Source organism: Copadichromis virginalis, linkage group LG10, assembly GCF_057382275.1.
Source record: "Copadichromis virginalis isolate Kocher_CV1m ecotype Utaka linkage group LG10, C_Virginalis_male_GT1.1, whole genome shotgun sequence".
Lineage (NCBI taxonomy): Eukaryota > Metazoa > Chordata > Actinopteri > Cichliformes > Cichlidae > Copadichromis > Copadichromis virginalis.
Genome location: NC_140627.1, coordinates 29248413 through 29265370, shown reverse-complemented (window position 1 = coordinate 29265370; position 16958 = coordinate 29248413). Strand labels below are relative to the sequence as shown.

General features: G+C 39.5%; 1 protein-coding gene across 1 annotated transcript in view; it reads left to right on the top strand.

The window, feature by feature from the left end:
- Positions 1 to 15972, top strand: part of doc2b (double C2-like domains, beta) — a 183954-nt gene extending 167982 nt beyond the window's left edge. The window contains exons 7-9 of the mRNA XM_085470987.1: positions 4986 to 5067; positions 7802 to 7898; positions 9278 to 15972. Coding sequence (XP_085327113.1) covers positions 4986 to 5067; positions 7802 to 7898; positions 9278 to 9411 — 313 coding nt within the window. The 3' untranslated portion in view covers positions 9412 to 15972. The remainder of the gene's footprint in view (positions 1 to 4985; positions 5068 to 7801; positions 7899 to 9277) is intronic.
- The last annotated feature ends 986 nt before the right edge of the window (positions 15973 to 16958 follow it).

The window sequence follows — 16958 nt, the reverse complement described above, 5'->3', positions numbered from 1 at the left end:
CACACACACACGCCTTCTTCCAGAGAAACAGCAGCACTAAGGCCCTGTTTTCTCCTCTGACTCACAAACTGCAGCGAATGCAAACTGAAAATGATAAGCACATTGTTACATTTTGTGAGCACACCAGGAACGCCTCGGCTAATTTAAAGTTAATTTCGTTTGCATATTCCACAACATACTCTCAATTTTCTGTGTGGTACATACACTTCAACAAGGATAATGGAGTCTAAAATAACATAACATGTTCGTTTATGATGATGTTCTGAGCAGTTTTAGAGCTAGTTGTTAAACTGTTATGCATTATGCTGAGAGTCTTTAAATAATGCGTTCACCCATTTCATATACTAAGAAAACAAGACATCTAAGAAAATACTGCCTGACTGTAACTTTTAGGGTGAAAAAGCTTGTTACTGGAGCACTTCCCTCTAAGATACAGCCTTTTCACCCCTGACAGGAGCTCTTGTAATTGATATTGATATTTGTAGCCTTCATTTTCAAAACCAGTCTTAGTTGCCAGTTTTGCTCTTTAATCTAAAAGTTACAAAAATCTACCTTTTTAAAGGGTGGAGAGAAAAAAGGTGCAAAATTGTGCACATATTAACTTTATTATTATTGTACACTGATACATTTGGAGATGGATTGGCATTTGTATATAACTCAAAACTATCAACTGAAACTAAACACAATGTATTAAATTGTTTTTAATTTACTTAAAAGAAACAAAGTATCAGAGCAGTTACATTTTTATCTTATATAGCTGCTCTTTATCTTGTTATCCACGTATCCAATTGCCACATTACACACTCTTTTATGATACTATTCCTTAAAATCTACACTCAAAAATGATTCTTAACCCTCAATAAACACAAATCAACAATGAGTTTATTTATTCCAGTTATTAAACATTTTGTGCTTGGTATGAACTGAATGTATACCAATCAGGTAAATGTCATTGGAATACTGAAAACAAAGAACACATAGTGTAAACAAGAGCAGTATCACTGAAGGGCGAGAGTCAAAACTTTGATCCTTTATTATAATTTTATTACAGTTTGATGACATCAGCCTGTCATGGCTTCATTGTAACATCATAGGGTGTTGTGCAGCTCTCTCCATGACACTTCTTATGATATATTACTCATAATGACCTTTGGCCATAACAATTAAGGTCAAGGTCGAACGCTTAGCCAGCCAAGATGCTCATGTCCCCCAAGCAGTGTTGGTCAAGTTACTTGAAAATGGTAATTAGTTACTAACAGTGTTGGGACTAACGCGTTATTAAGTAACGCGTTACAGTAACTACGTTATTATTGTGGTAACGAGCACGGTAACTAGTTATTATGCCAAAATCAGGAACGCGTTACTCGTTACTGGGATTTAGATAGGGTCGTTACTCGTTACTTCGTGTGGTGGCATCGCGGAGTTTCCACAGATTCAGTAACATTAGCAAGTGGTGGAGGCCAGCGGGTGGATGAAGGAAAAGGGACGCAGAAGGAAAAGAGACGCGAGGCGGCCGCCGGTCCAAGTGTGAACTGAACTTCAGGTAAGAAGTTATGACCTGCAGTCTCTCTGGGTCAGATATGAACCAAGTTTAGGTGCAGTTTATTTTCGTTATTCTAACTTTTTCCGTACTGCGTGCTAGCTAGCATGACAGAGTTTCTATACAGCTGGGTGGTGCTATGAAGTTAATGATGTTGAACTTTATTTTGTTCATAAGTTATTAGAGTTGCCAACCGTCCCGTCTGGTATTCAGAGAAATATTACGCGTTTCTTATTGAGGTGAAAAGGAACAGTTTGTCCCGTAATTCAGCTACAATGAAAAAGGCACAAAGCTGGAGTTACTCTGTGTCTTTGCTGCACAGCTGCCTCTTCTTCTCTCATTCTCCCCCCTCCCTCTCCTGTTTCTACTTCAATCATGAAAACTGATCAATGATCAGCTGATCGGCTCTCTTATTTGTTTATTCCCCACTTTGCGCCGAAAGAGGAAACCAGCGGATGTCGCGCTAAACAACAGCAGCATGTTTAAGCTTGATCAGCTATTGTTAGAATTTATTTAATATTAATTTCTAGTATCAGCTGATGTTTGCTGGAGCCACAGCTGTAAAAAAGCTGCTGGTCAGGATGTCGGTTTGGTTATGTGATGAGAGGGAAACATGAAGATGAAACCAGGAGATGTCCTTACTGAATCATCAGAGCTGAACAGGTGATGGAGAAACAGGTTTACCTTTTAGGTGACATGAATGAGTTGAAGGGAAGTTATGAACTGTTTCTGAGAGACAAATAACCCCAGGATCCTTTTCTAAGTAGCTGACAGCTGGTAACTGTGCAGGTGCGGATCTAGCAAAGTGTTGCCAGGGGTCCATGTAGGGCATTAACAGGGAAAGGGGGGCACAAAGAAATACTTTTCTTTCTTATTCTCATTTAAAATGTCTAGCTTTTAAAAAAATAATTATCTGAATCTTACAACAAACGATTGATAGATTGATGCATATATACCATCAAAACAGTGTACATCACTGTCACAATAGTGTTTATTTTCATTCAAAGGCTTTATGATTTTTCCTATAATGGTGGGCCGGTCTCTAGTCAAAATGTCCGGGCCAATTTTCTGTCCCAGTCCAGCCCTGTATGCAGCTCATCTGCAGTCTGGTGTTACCTACATCTTCCTATTCAGAAGGCAGAATTTCCGAGTTCTGAGTACAATCGAAAGCACCACGACTGCAGTTTTTGTGTTGGATGTAAAAGGCGCACATGACGCTGTGACGTAGGCTAGAATCATGGCAGCAGTCAACGACGGTCCAGGCGTGGGATTTCTCTCGTGGAAATATGCACATTATCTTTTCCTTTCTATTGGTAGGTGGCACAGTGCACTTGTGGCAAGTAAGCAAGCTAGAAGACTGGCAAAGTTATGGAAGAAACACATTAACAAGAGAATTCTGAGTAAAACCAAAGTTACTTTCCCTAGTAACTAGTTACTTTGAAAGTAACGAGTAACTTGAAGTAACTGAGTTACTTTTGAGAGAAGTAACTAGTAATGTAACTAAGTTACTATTTTAAAGTAACTTACCCAACACTGGTTACTAATTACTGATTACTTCTCCAAAAAAGTAATCCATTATGTTACTGATTTTATGTTTTATGTTACTTTATGCACATTGCATCAAGCAGAAATTAAATTATATGCAACTGTCTTTGATTGGAAGAAATTTGTTTAACATTTAAACCTATTTTCTGCATATTTCAGTATATTAAAAGAATAATTATATATGCTAAAAGTAATGTCAGTACTTCCGAGCTTTAAATGCTGTATGCTAGTACTCTCTCCCGCACTCCATATTATCCATTGTTGATCTACGCACGTCTGTTGCTGCCACGCACGTCGCACGCTTGTACGTCATTGTCATGAGACACTCTCACAAACAAAACCACGGTTTAGTAACGCAGCATGCTTACGGTGAATGTAACAGTAATCTAATTACTTTTTTTGCAATAGTAATCCCTTTAATTACTCGTTACTTGAAAAAGGTAATCAGATTACATCTCTGCCCCTCTTGAAAGCTTATTTTTGTAAAGTTAAATCTGAACATGATATGTTGAAACTGTGGACCCTGGAGTGCTAATAAAGAGACACACAAACAAACAGAACGATTGCATGCTCCCTCCCTTCATCGGCAGAATAATGTATATGAAAATTATATTTTTAAATAAAAAAGTTAATTTGGTAACACTTCAAAATAATTCTTTTTTTGTCCTGCAAAAACCTGGCTTAGTATATTTGTGGGTCAATATATTACATTGTAATTTAAATAAAATACCTTGATATTCCATTACATTACAGGGGAATTACTCCTGAGTTGAGGCCACATTATAAAGTGTTACTGGCCATTTATACTGTGTTTATCAGCTATAAAACGAGAGAGTTTTTGAAACTGGAAAATTAGTTTTACCCTCTGCAGTCCTCAAGCTTTATTGACAAATCACATTTGAGCTGGCTTTGGATGCTTGCAGGTAAACAGTCCCTGTGATGGCCAAATGAAGCACTGCATTTGCCAAAAAAGGAGTTTATTAACTTTTCAAAATGTGTCACCGGCACACAGCATAGTAAGCTTTACCCCGCCATATCCACCGGCTACACTGGAAGCCCCCAGATTTTGGCAGTCAGCAGAGAATAGTTTATAGGTTACTGCTGCATGCCTGAGTCACAGTAACAGCAGTACATATCACAGGCTCTAAAATGTTAATCTCGCTAAAAACCTAAAGAAATAAACATGAATTAGTTTTGTCTAAGGTCTAGCAAAGTGAAGTGTGGTATGACTCCCAGAAGCTCCACAAAAAAAGGTTGGAAAGCCAATAATAGGAACAAATGACCAACATCCAGAAACCTCACACAGAGAATCTGAGATGAAGGGTTTAAATAAACTAGAGACTGGAGACCTTCTCTGCAGTAATGCGCAGGAGTATCGACTGATTTTGGAAATGTCTTTTTGTTATGAGGTGAGATGTCTTCTCCACGGTAATCTCATCAAGCAGACACTAGAGTGAAATGTTATTGTTTAACTAACCACGTGTGGGACATCAGTCTTGATAGAGTGGGACTGCAGCTGCAGGGGAAAGCACCACAAGGTCTTTGGATTGCAAGCTGAGAAAAGAAAAGCCTTAATAACATCTAAAGTTTCTAAAAATCAGATGATGTAGTGATTTAGTGTGTGTGTAGTGTAATGTAATGCAGCTGTGTGGTTGAATGTAGGGCAGTCCCACAGCACCCCCTGGAGGACAGAACAATATAACAGCTGAGAAATGTACAGTGTGCTGTCTGACCACTGTGTGAGGCTTCACATTACTGATGGTGGTTTCAAATAACACATGAGCACCGTGTGCTCTGCAGGGATATGTAATATTTTCATTTTTGCTGTTTCACTCATAAATATAAGCATCAGAAAATTGTATTAAATCTTCTTTTCTTTCCTCCCCTCTCTGTCCTGCAGGTATCTGAAGCCAGACGAGAACAAAAAGTCAAAGCACAAGACTGCTGTGAAAAAGAAGACGCTCAATCCTGAGTTCAATGAGGTATAAACCACAGCTAAACCTTGCAGCATTTCTTTCTATTTTATTCCTGTTTATTGTTGCCTGAGCTTTATCTGGTGCTTTATGTGCTGAGCGACCTTCATAACCCTGGGACCAACAAAAGCCACTTTGACAGGGCAACACTGTTGGAATTTTTCTTAATTCATAACAAGATGGCTTTTTAAAAAAGCTGCAGAACCAAAAAATAACTTAAATAATTAAAGTCCTGTTTAGCCAAGTGTTTACCACTGAAGACGGGCTAAAACTCAGGTGTATTTTATCAGGACTGAACTTCTATTGATCTTCTCTTATAAAACCGATGAGCCAAGTTACTGACTGGTTAACTTATTAAATGACTGTTTAGTCCTATCAATGCCTGAAGCTCTGAAGCTTTGAAAATAAAGTTTTAATGGCTCTATCTGCACCAATAAATACTTTTTGCAGTGGTAATAATAAGAGAGAAAAATTCATATTTAATGTAAAAGTTTTCTTTATAGTGGCAAACCTTCAGATTTTATAAAACCTGTAGTTTGTCTTCTCCTTTTCCCTTTTCATAGTGTATGCCTTCAGGATTCTGATATTTTATTGCAAATATTACATATAAGAAATATAGTTTCTAACCTGATACATTTAATGGTAAAAACATTAAACAATGATATAACCCAGTCATTTGTCGGCTTGGTTTTAGAACTTTAAACACTCCTTTGGTTTATTGAATCTATAAGTGGGCATATTTTGATGTGAGAGCGCTGACAGCTAACACTAACAAGCTTGGTTAACCTAAAAAGTAAAACCAACATGAAGGGGTCTGTTTTACATTGTTACATTGTTGTTACATTGTTGTTACATTGTTGTTACATTGTTGTTACATTGTTGTTACATTGTTGTTACATTACATCTACATTGTTTTAACCCCCATGGGGTTGTAAAAAGGCTTCAAGTTATATAGAAGTGTATCAGAAAATGTGAGGCTTCAAAACATCAAGATGGCGATGGCGGTTTCATCATGAGACACCGTGTGCTTTAATCCCACAGGTCTAGAGACCAGTCAGCTACCTGCTGGTAGCTGATAGGTGAAACTGGTTCCAAAGAGACATACAGTATGGTACTGCACCAAAAGCCTCCCTGTGGTGTTTGTGGTCACTTGCAGATCAGTATTGTCACATTTAATTTGTATGGAACACACCAAGCTGTCTGCAAACACTTGCCAACTACTCACCAAGCGACAGTAAAAGTTGCACCTTTACAAATGTTAAGGCACAACCTTTACTCTGAAAGTTCAAGTTTCACTGCCACTCAGCAAGTAGCTGATCAGTGTTTCCAGACACGTCACCGTCTTCCATGCAAACTGCAGACAACCACAGCAATCTTCTAGTGTCCAAGAAGGTTTTTATGCATCACCCTCTTTCAACTAGTCTCACCTAGTGACAGCAGTTGCCAGGGTTTTGCCTAGTTTGTCTGTTATTGGTACTCATATCCATCGTTTATGATGGACATAAACATCATAAACGATGGCTGTAAGATTATAATATGTATGTAAAAACTGGCACTGTACTGACAGTTGCAAAGTACAATTAACTTTAACTTTTAACTGTAGTTTGCAACTGTGAGTACTTTGCAAACATTTAGCAGCTGAAAAGCCAGAGTTAAGAGGACAATGCGTTTTAGTTTATAAAAGCAAGTCAGTATTTCTGGCCCAGTTGTCCAAAAATGTAAATAATGTTTGTTAAAACAGGGAGCTTAATATAATTTTGAACGCTATTGCATTGCCTCCAGACCTTTACCATGCTGTATACCGCTGCTTTGACCGTGAAGGAAGCAATTTAAGTAATCAACCTTTATGTTCTTCTTAGCTGAGCCGGAGCTCCTCAGTCTCACAGCCAAACACCTCCCTTCATGGCTGATTTTAAATTGTATTGAAATCAGACAGGTGCTGCTTCGGCCACGTTTTGAACAAGAATGCCAAACATGTTTTTGAGGCTGAACGGGCCACAGGGCAGCTCGGCTCGGACGTTTCTGCTTGTATACGAGTGGACGTACCCCAGCCGAACGCTCACACAGGCCAGCGACTTGACATTTCCTCTGACATTTTTTTGCGCCCATACTCTTCCATCACCTCCTGGCCTTTCCGTTGGAGACAAGCAATGAGGTCCTCCTCCATATCGAGGCTCTGGTTTCATTAAGGTGATTGAACCGCAGATTGTTGCTTCGCAAACTGCAAATTGATTTCAGAAGAAAATGCTTGTTTCATTTAGTGGACAGTGGACTGTATCGATTACACTGTCATGCTGTTACAGAAGCCGTGTGTGTATTCCGCATTTAATTTCCTCCACTCCAAGTTTAAGATACGTTGACACCTTTGCTGTGCTGTGAGTTTCCTTAACTAACGAAAATGAGTCTGGTTATGTAGTGACTGAAAAAAACATTAGAGCGAGAAGAGCTAGATTAAACAGCGTCTTGTTTAAGGCACTAACAAAATATTAAAACCTAATGAGGCGTTCTGAATGAATTTCAGCAGGAAATGAAACAAAAGCTTTCAGAATTGTTTTGATAATTATGCAAACCGAAAAACTGCACATTAGAGTGTTTTTGTGTGTGTGTGTGACGATGGTCCATCAGAATAAATAAACTCTTAAAGCCCCAACGTGGTGATCTGAAAAGATGAGGTATTATTAATCATGTGTTTTGAGAGAGAAAATTGTGGAGCTCTTATTTTGCCCTCTTTTATTTTCTGCAGGAGTTCTGTTATGACATAAAATATGCAGACCTCACCAAAAAGACCTTGGAGGTGACCGTATGGGACTACGACATTGGAAAGTCGAATGACTTCATAGGTAAGCAGTGCTGGGCTTCACTGTGCTGACACTTTGAGACTCCCTGAGGGTTACTGGGGTCTGCATGTTTTTAAGGACTTGTTTCGGTTTGCATTTCCAACATGAAAAGGAATGCAAACACAAACTAACTGCTGCTACAACAAAAAGATGGAGATCAACACAGGTGGGATTGTGTGTTTGTTGTGTAATGAGACTTTTAAGGGCGATGGAAAAGCTGTGATTGTGTGGCGTGGATATTTCACAGTCTTAAGAATAATTGTAACATTATCCATAAATTCCAAAAAAGGGTAAAGAAATCTAAAGAAGTAGCTATTAAACGAGGTCCAACTCAAAAAGATGTCACAACTGAGGTTAATATAATAACATTATGAATAACCCCCCCCCAAAACAATGTAATATAACAAGTCAACACATAATATGATAAATCATAATGAACTTACACATTATCACAATATATATGATCACATTTTGAAAAATGTGCCATGTCCTGTGCTTTCAAATCACAGCTGGAATCTTCTGTTTCCTGTTTGTCTGTATAAAAAGCCAATCAGATCTTTGGAGCTCAGGGGAAACACAAGACCTCAGATGTATCTGCAGTACTGTGACAAAGTTTTCACAGCACTCTGTGCAGCCATGTGAAAAGCTAAGTACGTCCTCACTGCTTCCAGAGGAATATAAAGTGTAAATAGCAGCTAAGTGCTAATCAAATGCACTAAATCAACCGATCATCAGTTTGTGTGAGCACCACGGTTAAAGCTTTGGCAATTTTGCTGGTCTGGAGCATTCAGATGTATGTTAACACAATGGCACAATCTTCCGAAGAGAGGACGTCCCAGCAAATTCACCCCAAGGTCGGATTGTGCAGCGCACAGAGAAGCTGCAAAAAATCTCAGACTCAACAGGCCTCAGTTAACATGTTCACTGCTGAAGTGCATGACTATAGCATTAGAAAAAGACTGAACAAGTAGGGCAGCACAGCTCAGGTTTGCAAAGTTGCATCCGAATAAACCAAAAGACTATTGTAACAACGTTCTTTGGCCATATGAGACTAAATGTTCAACCATAATGGACAGCACTACATTTGGCATAAATTTCTGGAGGGTGCTGTAACTTTTAATATAGGATGAACATATAAGGATTTTTATTTTAATGTGAGCCGTGCAAAGTCCAGTGATGCAACACACAGAGCTGGAAATGAACATAACTGATTCTCTTTAGTAAACCAACTTATAAATAATTTGTAAAAGGTTTTTCATCTTTAATATTGTTTTTCAGCTGTTTTATGATGCTAAGAATATAAACTGATATTATAATGTGATGCATTATAAGTCTCCTGTCTTTCTAATAAGAACTCATTCTGTGTTTGTGCCTCCTTTTAGGTGGTGTATCTCTGGGTATCAATGCAAATGGAGAAAGGCTCAAGCACTGGTTTGACTGCCTCAAAAACAAGGACAAAAAAATTGAACGCTGGCACACGTTGACCAATGAATTACCTGGTTCATTAAATGACTGAACACACACAATCCTTCGTCCAACCTGTTCGCCGGCTGCACCAGGACTCCCGCATCCTCCCCGTCCTCTCCACCCAGGTCGTCTTCTCTGGGTCACCCTCGTGTTGCCCGCATCGACCTGAGACGCCTCTCTTTGGGAATACACAGTATTTCCTCTCCACAGGGCTGAGTTTAAAACATACACATCTCATGTTTGTGTTCAACAACACTTTCACACATACAGAAAGGAGGTTGCACCGCTGCTCATTTCATGTTTTTAAGAGAAATTCAATCCACAAGATGACTGACAGGGATTGTAGTGTTGACTTTAAAGGATTCTTGTATGAACGGTGGAAGATAAAAGAAGCAAAATCTATTTGATGAGATCTTTTACAGCAGTTAAAGAATTTCCACTAATCCATAAAGCTGCACAGGAAAAACCTCATGATTTCAATTTCATGGCTATGAGCAGTCTTAGGATTTAAAGTAGTGGATACACTAACAAAGGATGTAGCAAATATTTCGTATTACTAATACAAGTTCTAGATTTGGAGCATGTATTTTCCATTTGGGAAGATGAGAGCAATGCCATAGAGACTTCGTGTAGTTTATGGAGAACAGTCTTTAAAGGTTGAGGTCTCATTATGCTTCAAACCATGTCTGAACCATAACTCTAACTAAAAAACTGCTGTTTTGTTTGTTTGATAGAGTTAATAGTGAAGCTTGTGTAAAGGCAAAAACTCCACAGAGAAAGAGAGCTGGGTTGTGGCAAGAGTTGCCTAAAGCTACTTTATATTGTAAGCCAAATAATCTACAATAATAAACAGCAACCTCTAACAATTAGAAGGCCCCCAATGTGCAAGTAGAGTGACACTAGCGAGAGTGGGAAGGAAGAACTCCCTTTAAACAGGAAGAAACCAGAGATTAATGAGTAAATGCAAAGTGGTCTGCAAACACATCGAGAGTGAGTCTTAAGTAGAAAGGAGTTACAATGCCCTCCAATACTCACTAACTTTATTCTGTAAAGATAGTTTTAGTTATTTTAAACCATAAGTTAATAAAATAATTTTTGCTTTTTGCAGTTCTAAAGCAGAAAACCTTTTTTTTAATTGTGGGTTTTACTTGTTAAGAAAGATATTGCAAACAATATCAACCTGCTGGCATCATATTTAATCCATCTGTGGCCAGTTTAAAGAATATAGTTACATTTGATTTCAATATGTCTAAATTACAACAAAAAAGTATACTTTCACAGCCTCCACCATCTATTTGGATTCAGCTGTAGACTGATGTATAGTATGTGGGAGTCAGATTTCATCACAGCACCAGATGGCGAGTCATCCATCCATTTGTTTTTTCATGCTTATCCAACTACGAGTCATATTGGAGCTGCGCTGGGTACACCCTGGACCCTTCGTGTGAGTCCATCATAGGCCTAACGTGAAGAGACAGTCACACGCTCCCCAATTAATATCAGCAACGATGGATAGCTGAATGCGAGACTCCTGCCATGCAGTTGTCATTTGAGAGTGTATCATTCACTTTCACCGTGACAGAGAGCAATGATCATATGAAAGGTTCGGCTTTGGAAGATGTGGGTGAGAAACTTGAGAAAGATCCAGATCCCAGTGTGGCACATCATGGGCTCGATATACAGTAACTGTGCCTATCTCTGGTTACAACAAAGAATCTAAGTAGTATAACAGAAGAAAAGGCCCAAAGGTGGTGCATCAGGTCTGAATTGAGCTTTTTTCACATTCATAGGGTTTTGCACTGTAAAATTCAGTTAAAACAGAGTTACCTTTACCTCCCAAAGAGTCTGAAGAAGAACATTTAGCAGACACAGCCTCACCTCTAGTGTTTTTCTTCACACGCTAATGTTTTTTAGCCACAACAACAGAATCGTACTTCTTTCCAAATTCACTATAGTGAAATTCAAGGCAATGGTCGTCATTTTGAGGGAGTGGAGCATATCAAATACAGTGTCTACAAAAAGTCCTGGAAGCAGTGCAGGGATTCAAAAGGAGACAAACTTAGAGGGCACAGATGTGTTTAAACCAGGCATGCACAATGTGTCTCTGTAGCTTCTTAGTCATCCAGGTCACGTTAGTGTAGAAAGCCTGAGAAAAGAGACAACTAGACTTCTTTAAATTTGTGAAGATGTTTGACTTCAATAGGTCACATGATGGTCACATGATGGGTTGGGCCAAAGTATGATGGTACCGACCCTCTTGTGACTCGTGATAAATCACATGACCTTTTGTTTTTAGAATTGAAGAAGTCCAGTTACCTCTTTTTTTTTTTTTTAAAGCTCTTTAGACTTTTTAGCTACGGTGTTGAAGACACACGTGTAAACAACAAGGTTAATATGGCTGCTACATATAATTATATAAAGATGGGATCGTTGTTTGAAGCATGTTGAGGCCTTGATAGGCAGTATCACAACTGGAGCAACCACCCTAACCCGTCCCTGAAATCTAAGGCACTCTGGGTTACTAAGGTAACAAAGTCTGGCTTTAAATCCATGTAAAAACTGATGCTCTCCTTTAAGGTTAAAACAAGAGGTTAAAGAACTAATACGCTAACGTTGAACGTAAATTCCTTCTTAAGGCTTCTTTACAGCAGTTATTCATGGCATCCCTGCATGTTTCTGTATGAGACATGACAAAATGTCACCAACTATGTGAACCAACCACCGATTAAGTTCCACCCGTCATCTGCTGACTTTTGTGGTCGAGGATCGAGGCTCTGCAAGTGTTTGCTCCATTCAGTCATCCCATCCAGACTTCAAAAAAATCAGAAAAACTGAAACCAGTGAGCGTTATAATATAATTGAGAGGTGAATCATGGGTACAAGGCCGCAGCGCTGTTTTCAATCAGCTGGATTTTCTTTGTGGTCAAAAATAACTTCTTAAGTTTGAGACTTCTTAAGAGTGAAAGAAAATGGGTTCAAACGTCAAGGGCATGATTACATTTCTTTCGAACTGCAAACAGCAAAGTGCCCCTGAGTCAATCTGAGGCAGATGGTCACTTAGACAAGTGCAAAAAACACAGAATAGTAACGATACTGTGGGGTTTTGTGATTATCCAGGAGCTGCATGGATATGAATATAGGCAGAAAAATCTCATTGTTCTGATGCTCTGTGGTCATATTTCATGCAGAAAATAAGAAACATCCATAGTCGCTATGTGCAGTCGTCACGCCACACAGCGTGCTCCAGTGTTGGAAAGCTGAGTGCAGCTGTAATCAACAACAGAATGAAGTTCAGTGGGTGACCCGTCTGGTGAAAATCACTTGTTGAGCCACAATGCCACCTGATTGGGAAGCTCTATTGTGTGTGTGCGCGTGTGTGTGTGTGTGTGTGTGCAGCTTATTGTTTACACTACTGAAAATTAGTTTCGCTGATGGCATTTTCAGCTGGATGAAAATGTACCTGCTGTTTGTCAAAAGGGCCGAATTTCAAAAACAGGAAGTTTACATCAAATGTTTAAAAAGAGAAAAAATAGAAATTAAAACACAAAAAGCATGTATTGTTTACAACAGCCTATTCCTGCTGAAGTTCAAGTTTGCTGCTAAACGGGCAAACGCGCCCTCTTTGGCTGAAGTCACTGCGGTCGTTCAGTCGTGCAATGCAACCTTCGCTAAGACGGATGAGAAGGGCAGCATTTTTAATATACTAGCAGTGTATGTGTATTGTTACTATATTGTTGTTTTTTTATGTGAGCACCTCCACTAGAAATGTATCAAACAGAATGTACATGTTTAACCCCTTCTATTCCACAGTAAGTCCTGCACCTTAGTGCTCTGTAGTGTTCATATTGTTCATACGTCGGATCTGAAGCTCTGTATTTGAGCACACGTATCTGGGAATAGAGATGGTTGAACTCACTCCCCTGCAGCGGACTACCAGGGCTTATCTCGCTCAAAAAATTCTAAGTGAGTTAACATTTTACTTTGAATGACTTATGATTGTTTTAATTTTAATATATTTTGTCGAAGTGGACCTACTATGCTTATCCTTGCTTTCTGTCACATACATACTGTTCCAATGATCTCTGCTCGTATTAATTACGGTCAAAGGTTCAAATACTGAGCCCAGCATGCGTGCAGGTAATTCCTGTGAGCCAATTTCATTCCTGTTTTTCAGGAAAGTATGATGTGACATCATTCTGGGCTATTTCAGGATAAAGAGAGTAAGTCCTGAATTTGGTCACTGGGAGCTGCTCTGGTTGTTTGATTGAAGGGGAAGCTAATCCTACGTGAGCTGGATTCTGATATTCCAAACTCCAGGAGAACTATATTCTCACTTTTTTTTAATCAGTCATTATAAATAAAAACAGATCTAAGTTATATTTTAAGTGTTAGTATGTTAGCTAAGTCTTGCTTATTTGGTTGACCTGCAAATTTTCATTCAAGTTAGATGCACGTCATTTCGTCTTGCGGTCAGTGGCTCTGTGCCCTACAAGTGAGCCCTGCCCCTCATTTTGAGAACCACTGGCTCAACAGACTGGTATGTTTGTGCCTGGGTCCCATACAGCAACCCCCGGGACTCGGACCGTGAAATTTATGGTTTTCAGGGTTTTTATCGGTTTTTTAAGCGTTATTTTTTTATCTTTTTTTTGTTAACTCGGTTTCCCTGGGTCTTTTTCCGTGTGTTATGAATAAATCTTGTTTTCTTTGTTACCGGTACTGGTTTTGTTTTGTTGCATTTATCCGCAACACCTTAATGGCCGGTTCCTGAAAATATTGTCGGACATAAACCGGTCCGGGGCGCAAAAAAGGTTGGGGACCGCTGCCATACGGAGCCTACGCACCGCTTTTACGATTACTGATGGAATGTTGTAGTTGTGCACTGCCATTAGGGGGCAGTGTCAGAAATAAGTGACACAGCACAGTCTGTGGGCTGGTCTTGCTTGTGTTGTTGTTGCGATATAACCAGAGGTGTTTTACCTGGCAAGGCAGGACAATGCTTGCCCCGCGAGAGCAGACAAACTTTAAACTACAGCAGTGCCGATGTTTAAAGACTGTAATGACAGATGGAGAGCCCATCCACGTGACCACACTGTCGTTGGTGGTGTCAGATTCTTTAGAGCATATTACAGCTAAAGGGGCGCCTTTGTATTTCATGCCTAAGGCTGCAACAGACTTTCACCACTGGATACACAAAGAGGGGCTGAAATGTTAAAAACAGTTAAAACTGGCCTCTACAGGCACTATCTTGCAACATTTTTAAATCTTTGATGTGGTTTTTTCGCATTTGTGATGAACACCACTTTCACTCCCGTTCCTATTCAGGCCCACTTTTAAACCAATCAGTATTCAACGTGCGACCTATAAAAAAGCATTGATTTGAACCATGATTCATTCAGAGCTTCTCTAGTCCAGAAATAAAAATACTGAGCTGGAAATGAGCATAGCAGGTCCACTTTAAAGTTTACCCCGAGTCCCTGTGCAGTCCTGAATCCCAGGACTCAAACCTCAGATCACCAGGTTGGGATGCATGCCATATATAGTTCGATTCCCCAGTACGACCCTTTTTATGCATGTCCTCCACCACACCCGGCTTTCATCCACCGTGCACAGGCTGGTGACCCAGAAGCAGCGCACAAATACTCCTCACGTAGCGATCGGGATTCCTGTCAGGCTTGCAATTTAGCTAACAGCTTTTTGTCATTACCTCACGTCACTGTAAGCGATCGAGCAGGCATGTTGGGGCTTTTTCTTTCAGGAGCATGTCGACTCTGTCGGTGTGGCTGGCTGCTTTTGCAGTCGTATCATTTTAACTCACTAGTTGCAGCTGTTGGATTGTGAAGAACAGCTCTAATGTCCATTTGTTATACTATTTGACCTTCTTCACCCAGTTTCATTACTGACACAGTGCTGTTTGAATAATTAGATTCCTTTTCGCGCTTGCTTCCGTTCATTTTGAGGAAAAATTTGATTTTGATAAGTGATATCGCACCTTCAAAGCTGGGGAATGAAATCTTTAACGCATTTCAGCTGGCCTCACGTCTCCGTTTCCTTTAAGTGTTAACAGTCTCTTCAGCCCCATCGATACGGGAGACACAAGGCGGCTGTGAAACTTTGCTGGCATCTCAATATACTCCTTAACACAGCAGTGGTCCCTCTCCTCCCCCCCTCCCCGATTAATATGTAATGAATAAAACTGACATGTGATTTCGATTTTGTAATCTGTCTGCCTTTGTATGCAAGCTCAATATTATATAAAAAAAAACATAAATGCATGCATATGTTCTTGGTTTTGTCATGAGATGACTTTGCCTAATGTTTGATACTGTTTTCTGTATGAAAAAAAATATGACTGTGGATGCTCTAAGATTATGCTACAAGTCAGTCTTTCTTCTAGACTACATTTTGTACCTTTGAACACTATCGCATTGCCTGTTTGGCTGCTGTATTGACTATCTGGAAGCGTGATTTGATGTGAATTAAATTCTCTCCTTTGTTGTTTTTCGTTTCCTTTTGAACACTCAGGCACTTGTTTTCATTTTTCTGAATTTGTTGAATGTATGACTATAAATGCTTGTCTCAAATTATATTTTAGTCCTATGCCAAATGGAAAGGTTGTTGTGCCTTATTTCTAATAACATGGGTCATTTCACTCATTGCAAGGTGCAGGTGAAAGTCTGAAATGTGGCATAATTTCTTTAGCTCCGGTCAGAGTCCATGCAAATGATGCTTCCAAGCAGCAGCAGCAGGCGCTTCCTGCCAGATCACCGACACTAGTGTTCTGTATTTTGACGGGAAAGCAACAGGAACTCCGTTACAGCGATACTTCCTGCTAATTAAAGGCCAGTATGATCACGCAAGGTTTTGTCTGCAAACTGCATAAAGGCAGGTGACAAATTAAAGAAAAAATAAACCCTTGAGGCTTTTTGTCTCACGGAATCCAGCACCTCTATAAAAAAGCAGAAGTCCACTTTGCACCTTCAAAGACTGTATAAATGATAGATGTAGCCATTTTGATGTCACTCAGTCACAAGTTGTTAGTTGATATTCTGGATATCCTCCTTTCTGCAAGTCAAAATGGCCAAACTTTAGTAAATGGACTTTATATTTTATTCAGCTTGGTAAAAAAAAATATGTGAATGAGCCTTTTTTGCAACTGCAGCTATCGCCCCCTGGTGGTCGTTAAAAAGAATCCAGGTTCAATGCACTTCCCATTTGCAATTATTATGAATTTGTTCAGACTAATCTTTATCCTAGAATTGTCAAACATATGCTGGTGGTTTCTACTCCCCACGTGTCACCGAATGGTTTGTGAAAACTTGTAACTTAGATGCTGTTGCCTGCACAGATAGATATTGCAGACAAAGCTTTCCACTACCCGCCATTAAAACATGTAATAAAGGAATATAATTTAAAGAATATAGATGCCAGAGGGGAAAATATTTATCAGCTCTTCACCAAAAGTGTGTTGCACGGAGGTCACTCCTTTGGAATTCTATCTGCTATCATGAGACTGAAAGCTGCCGTGTGGTGCGCAACCAAAACGGTAAATAATCCCAAACACACTGTCAATAAAGAACAAGCAAACATGGATAGAAA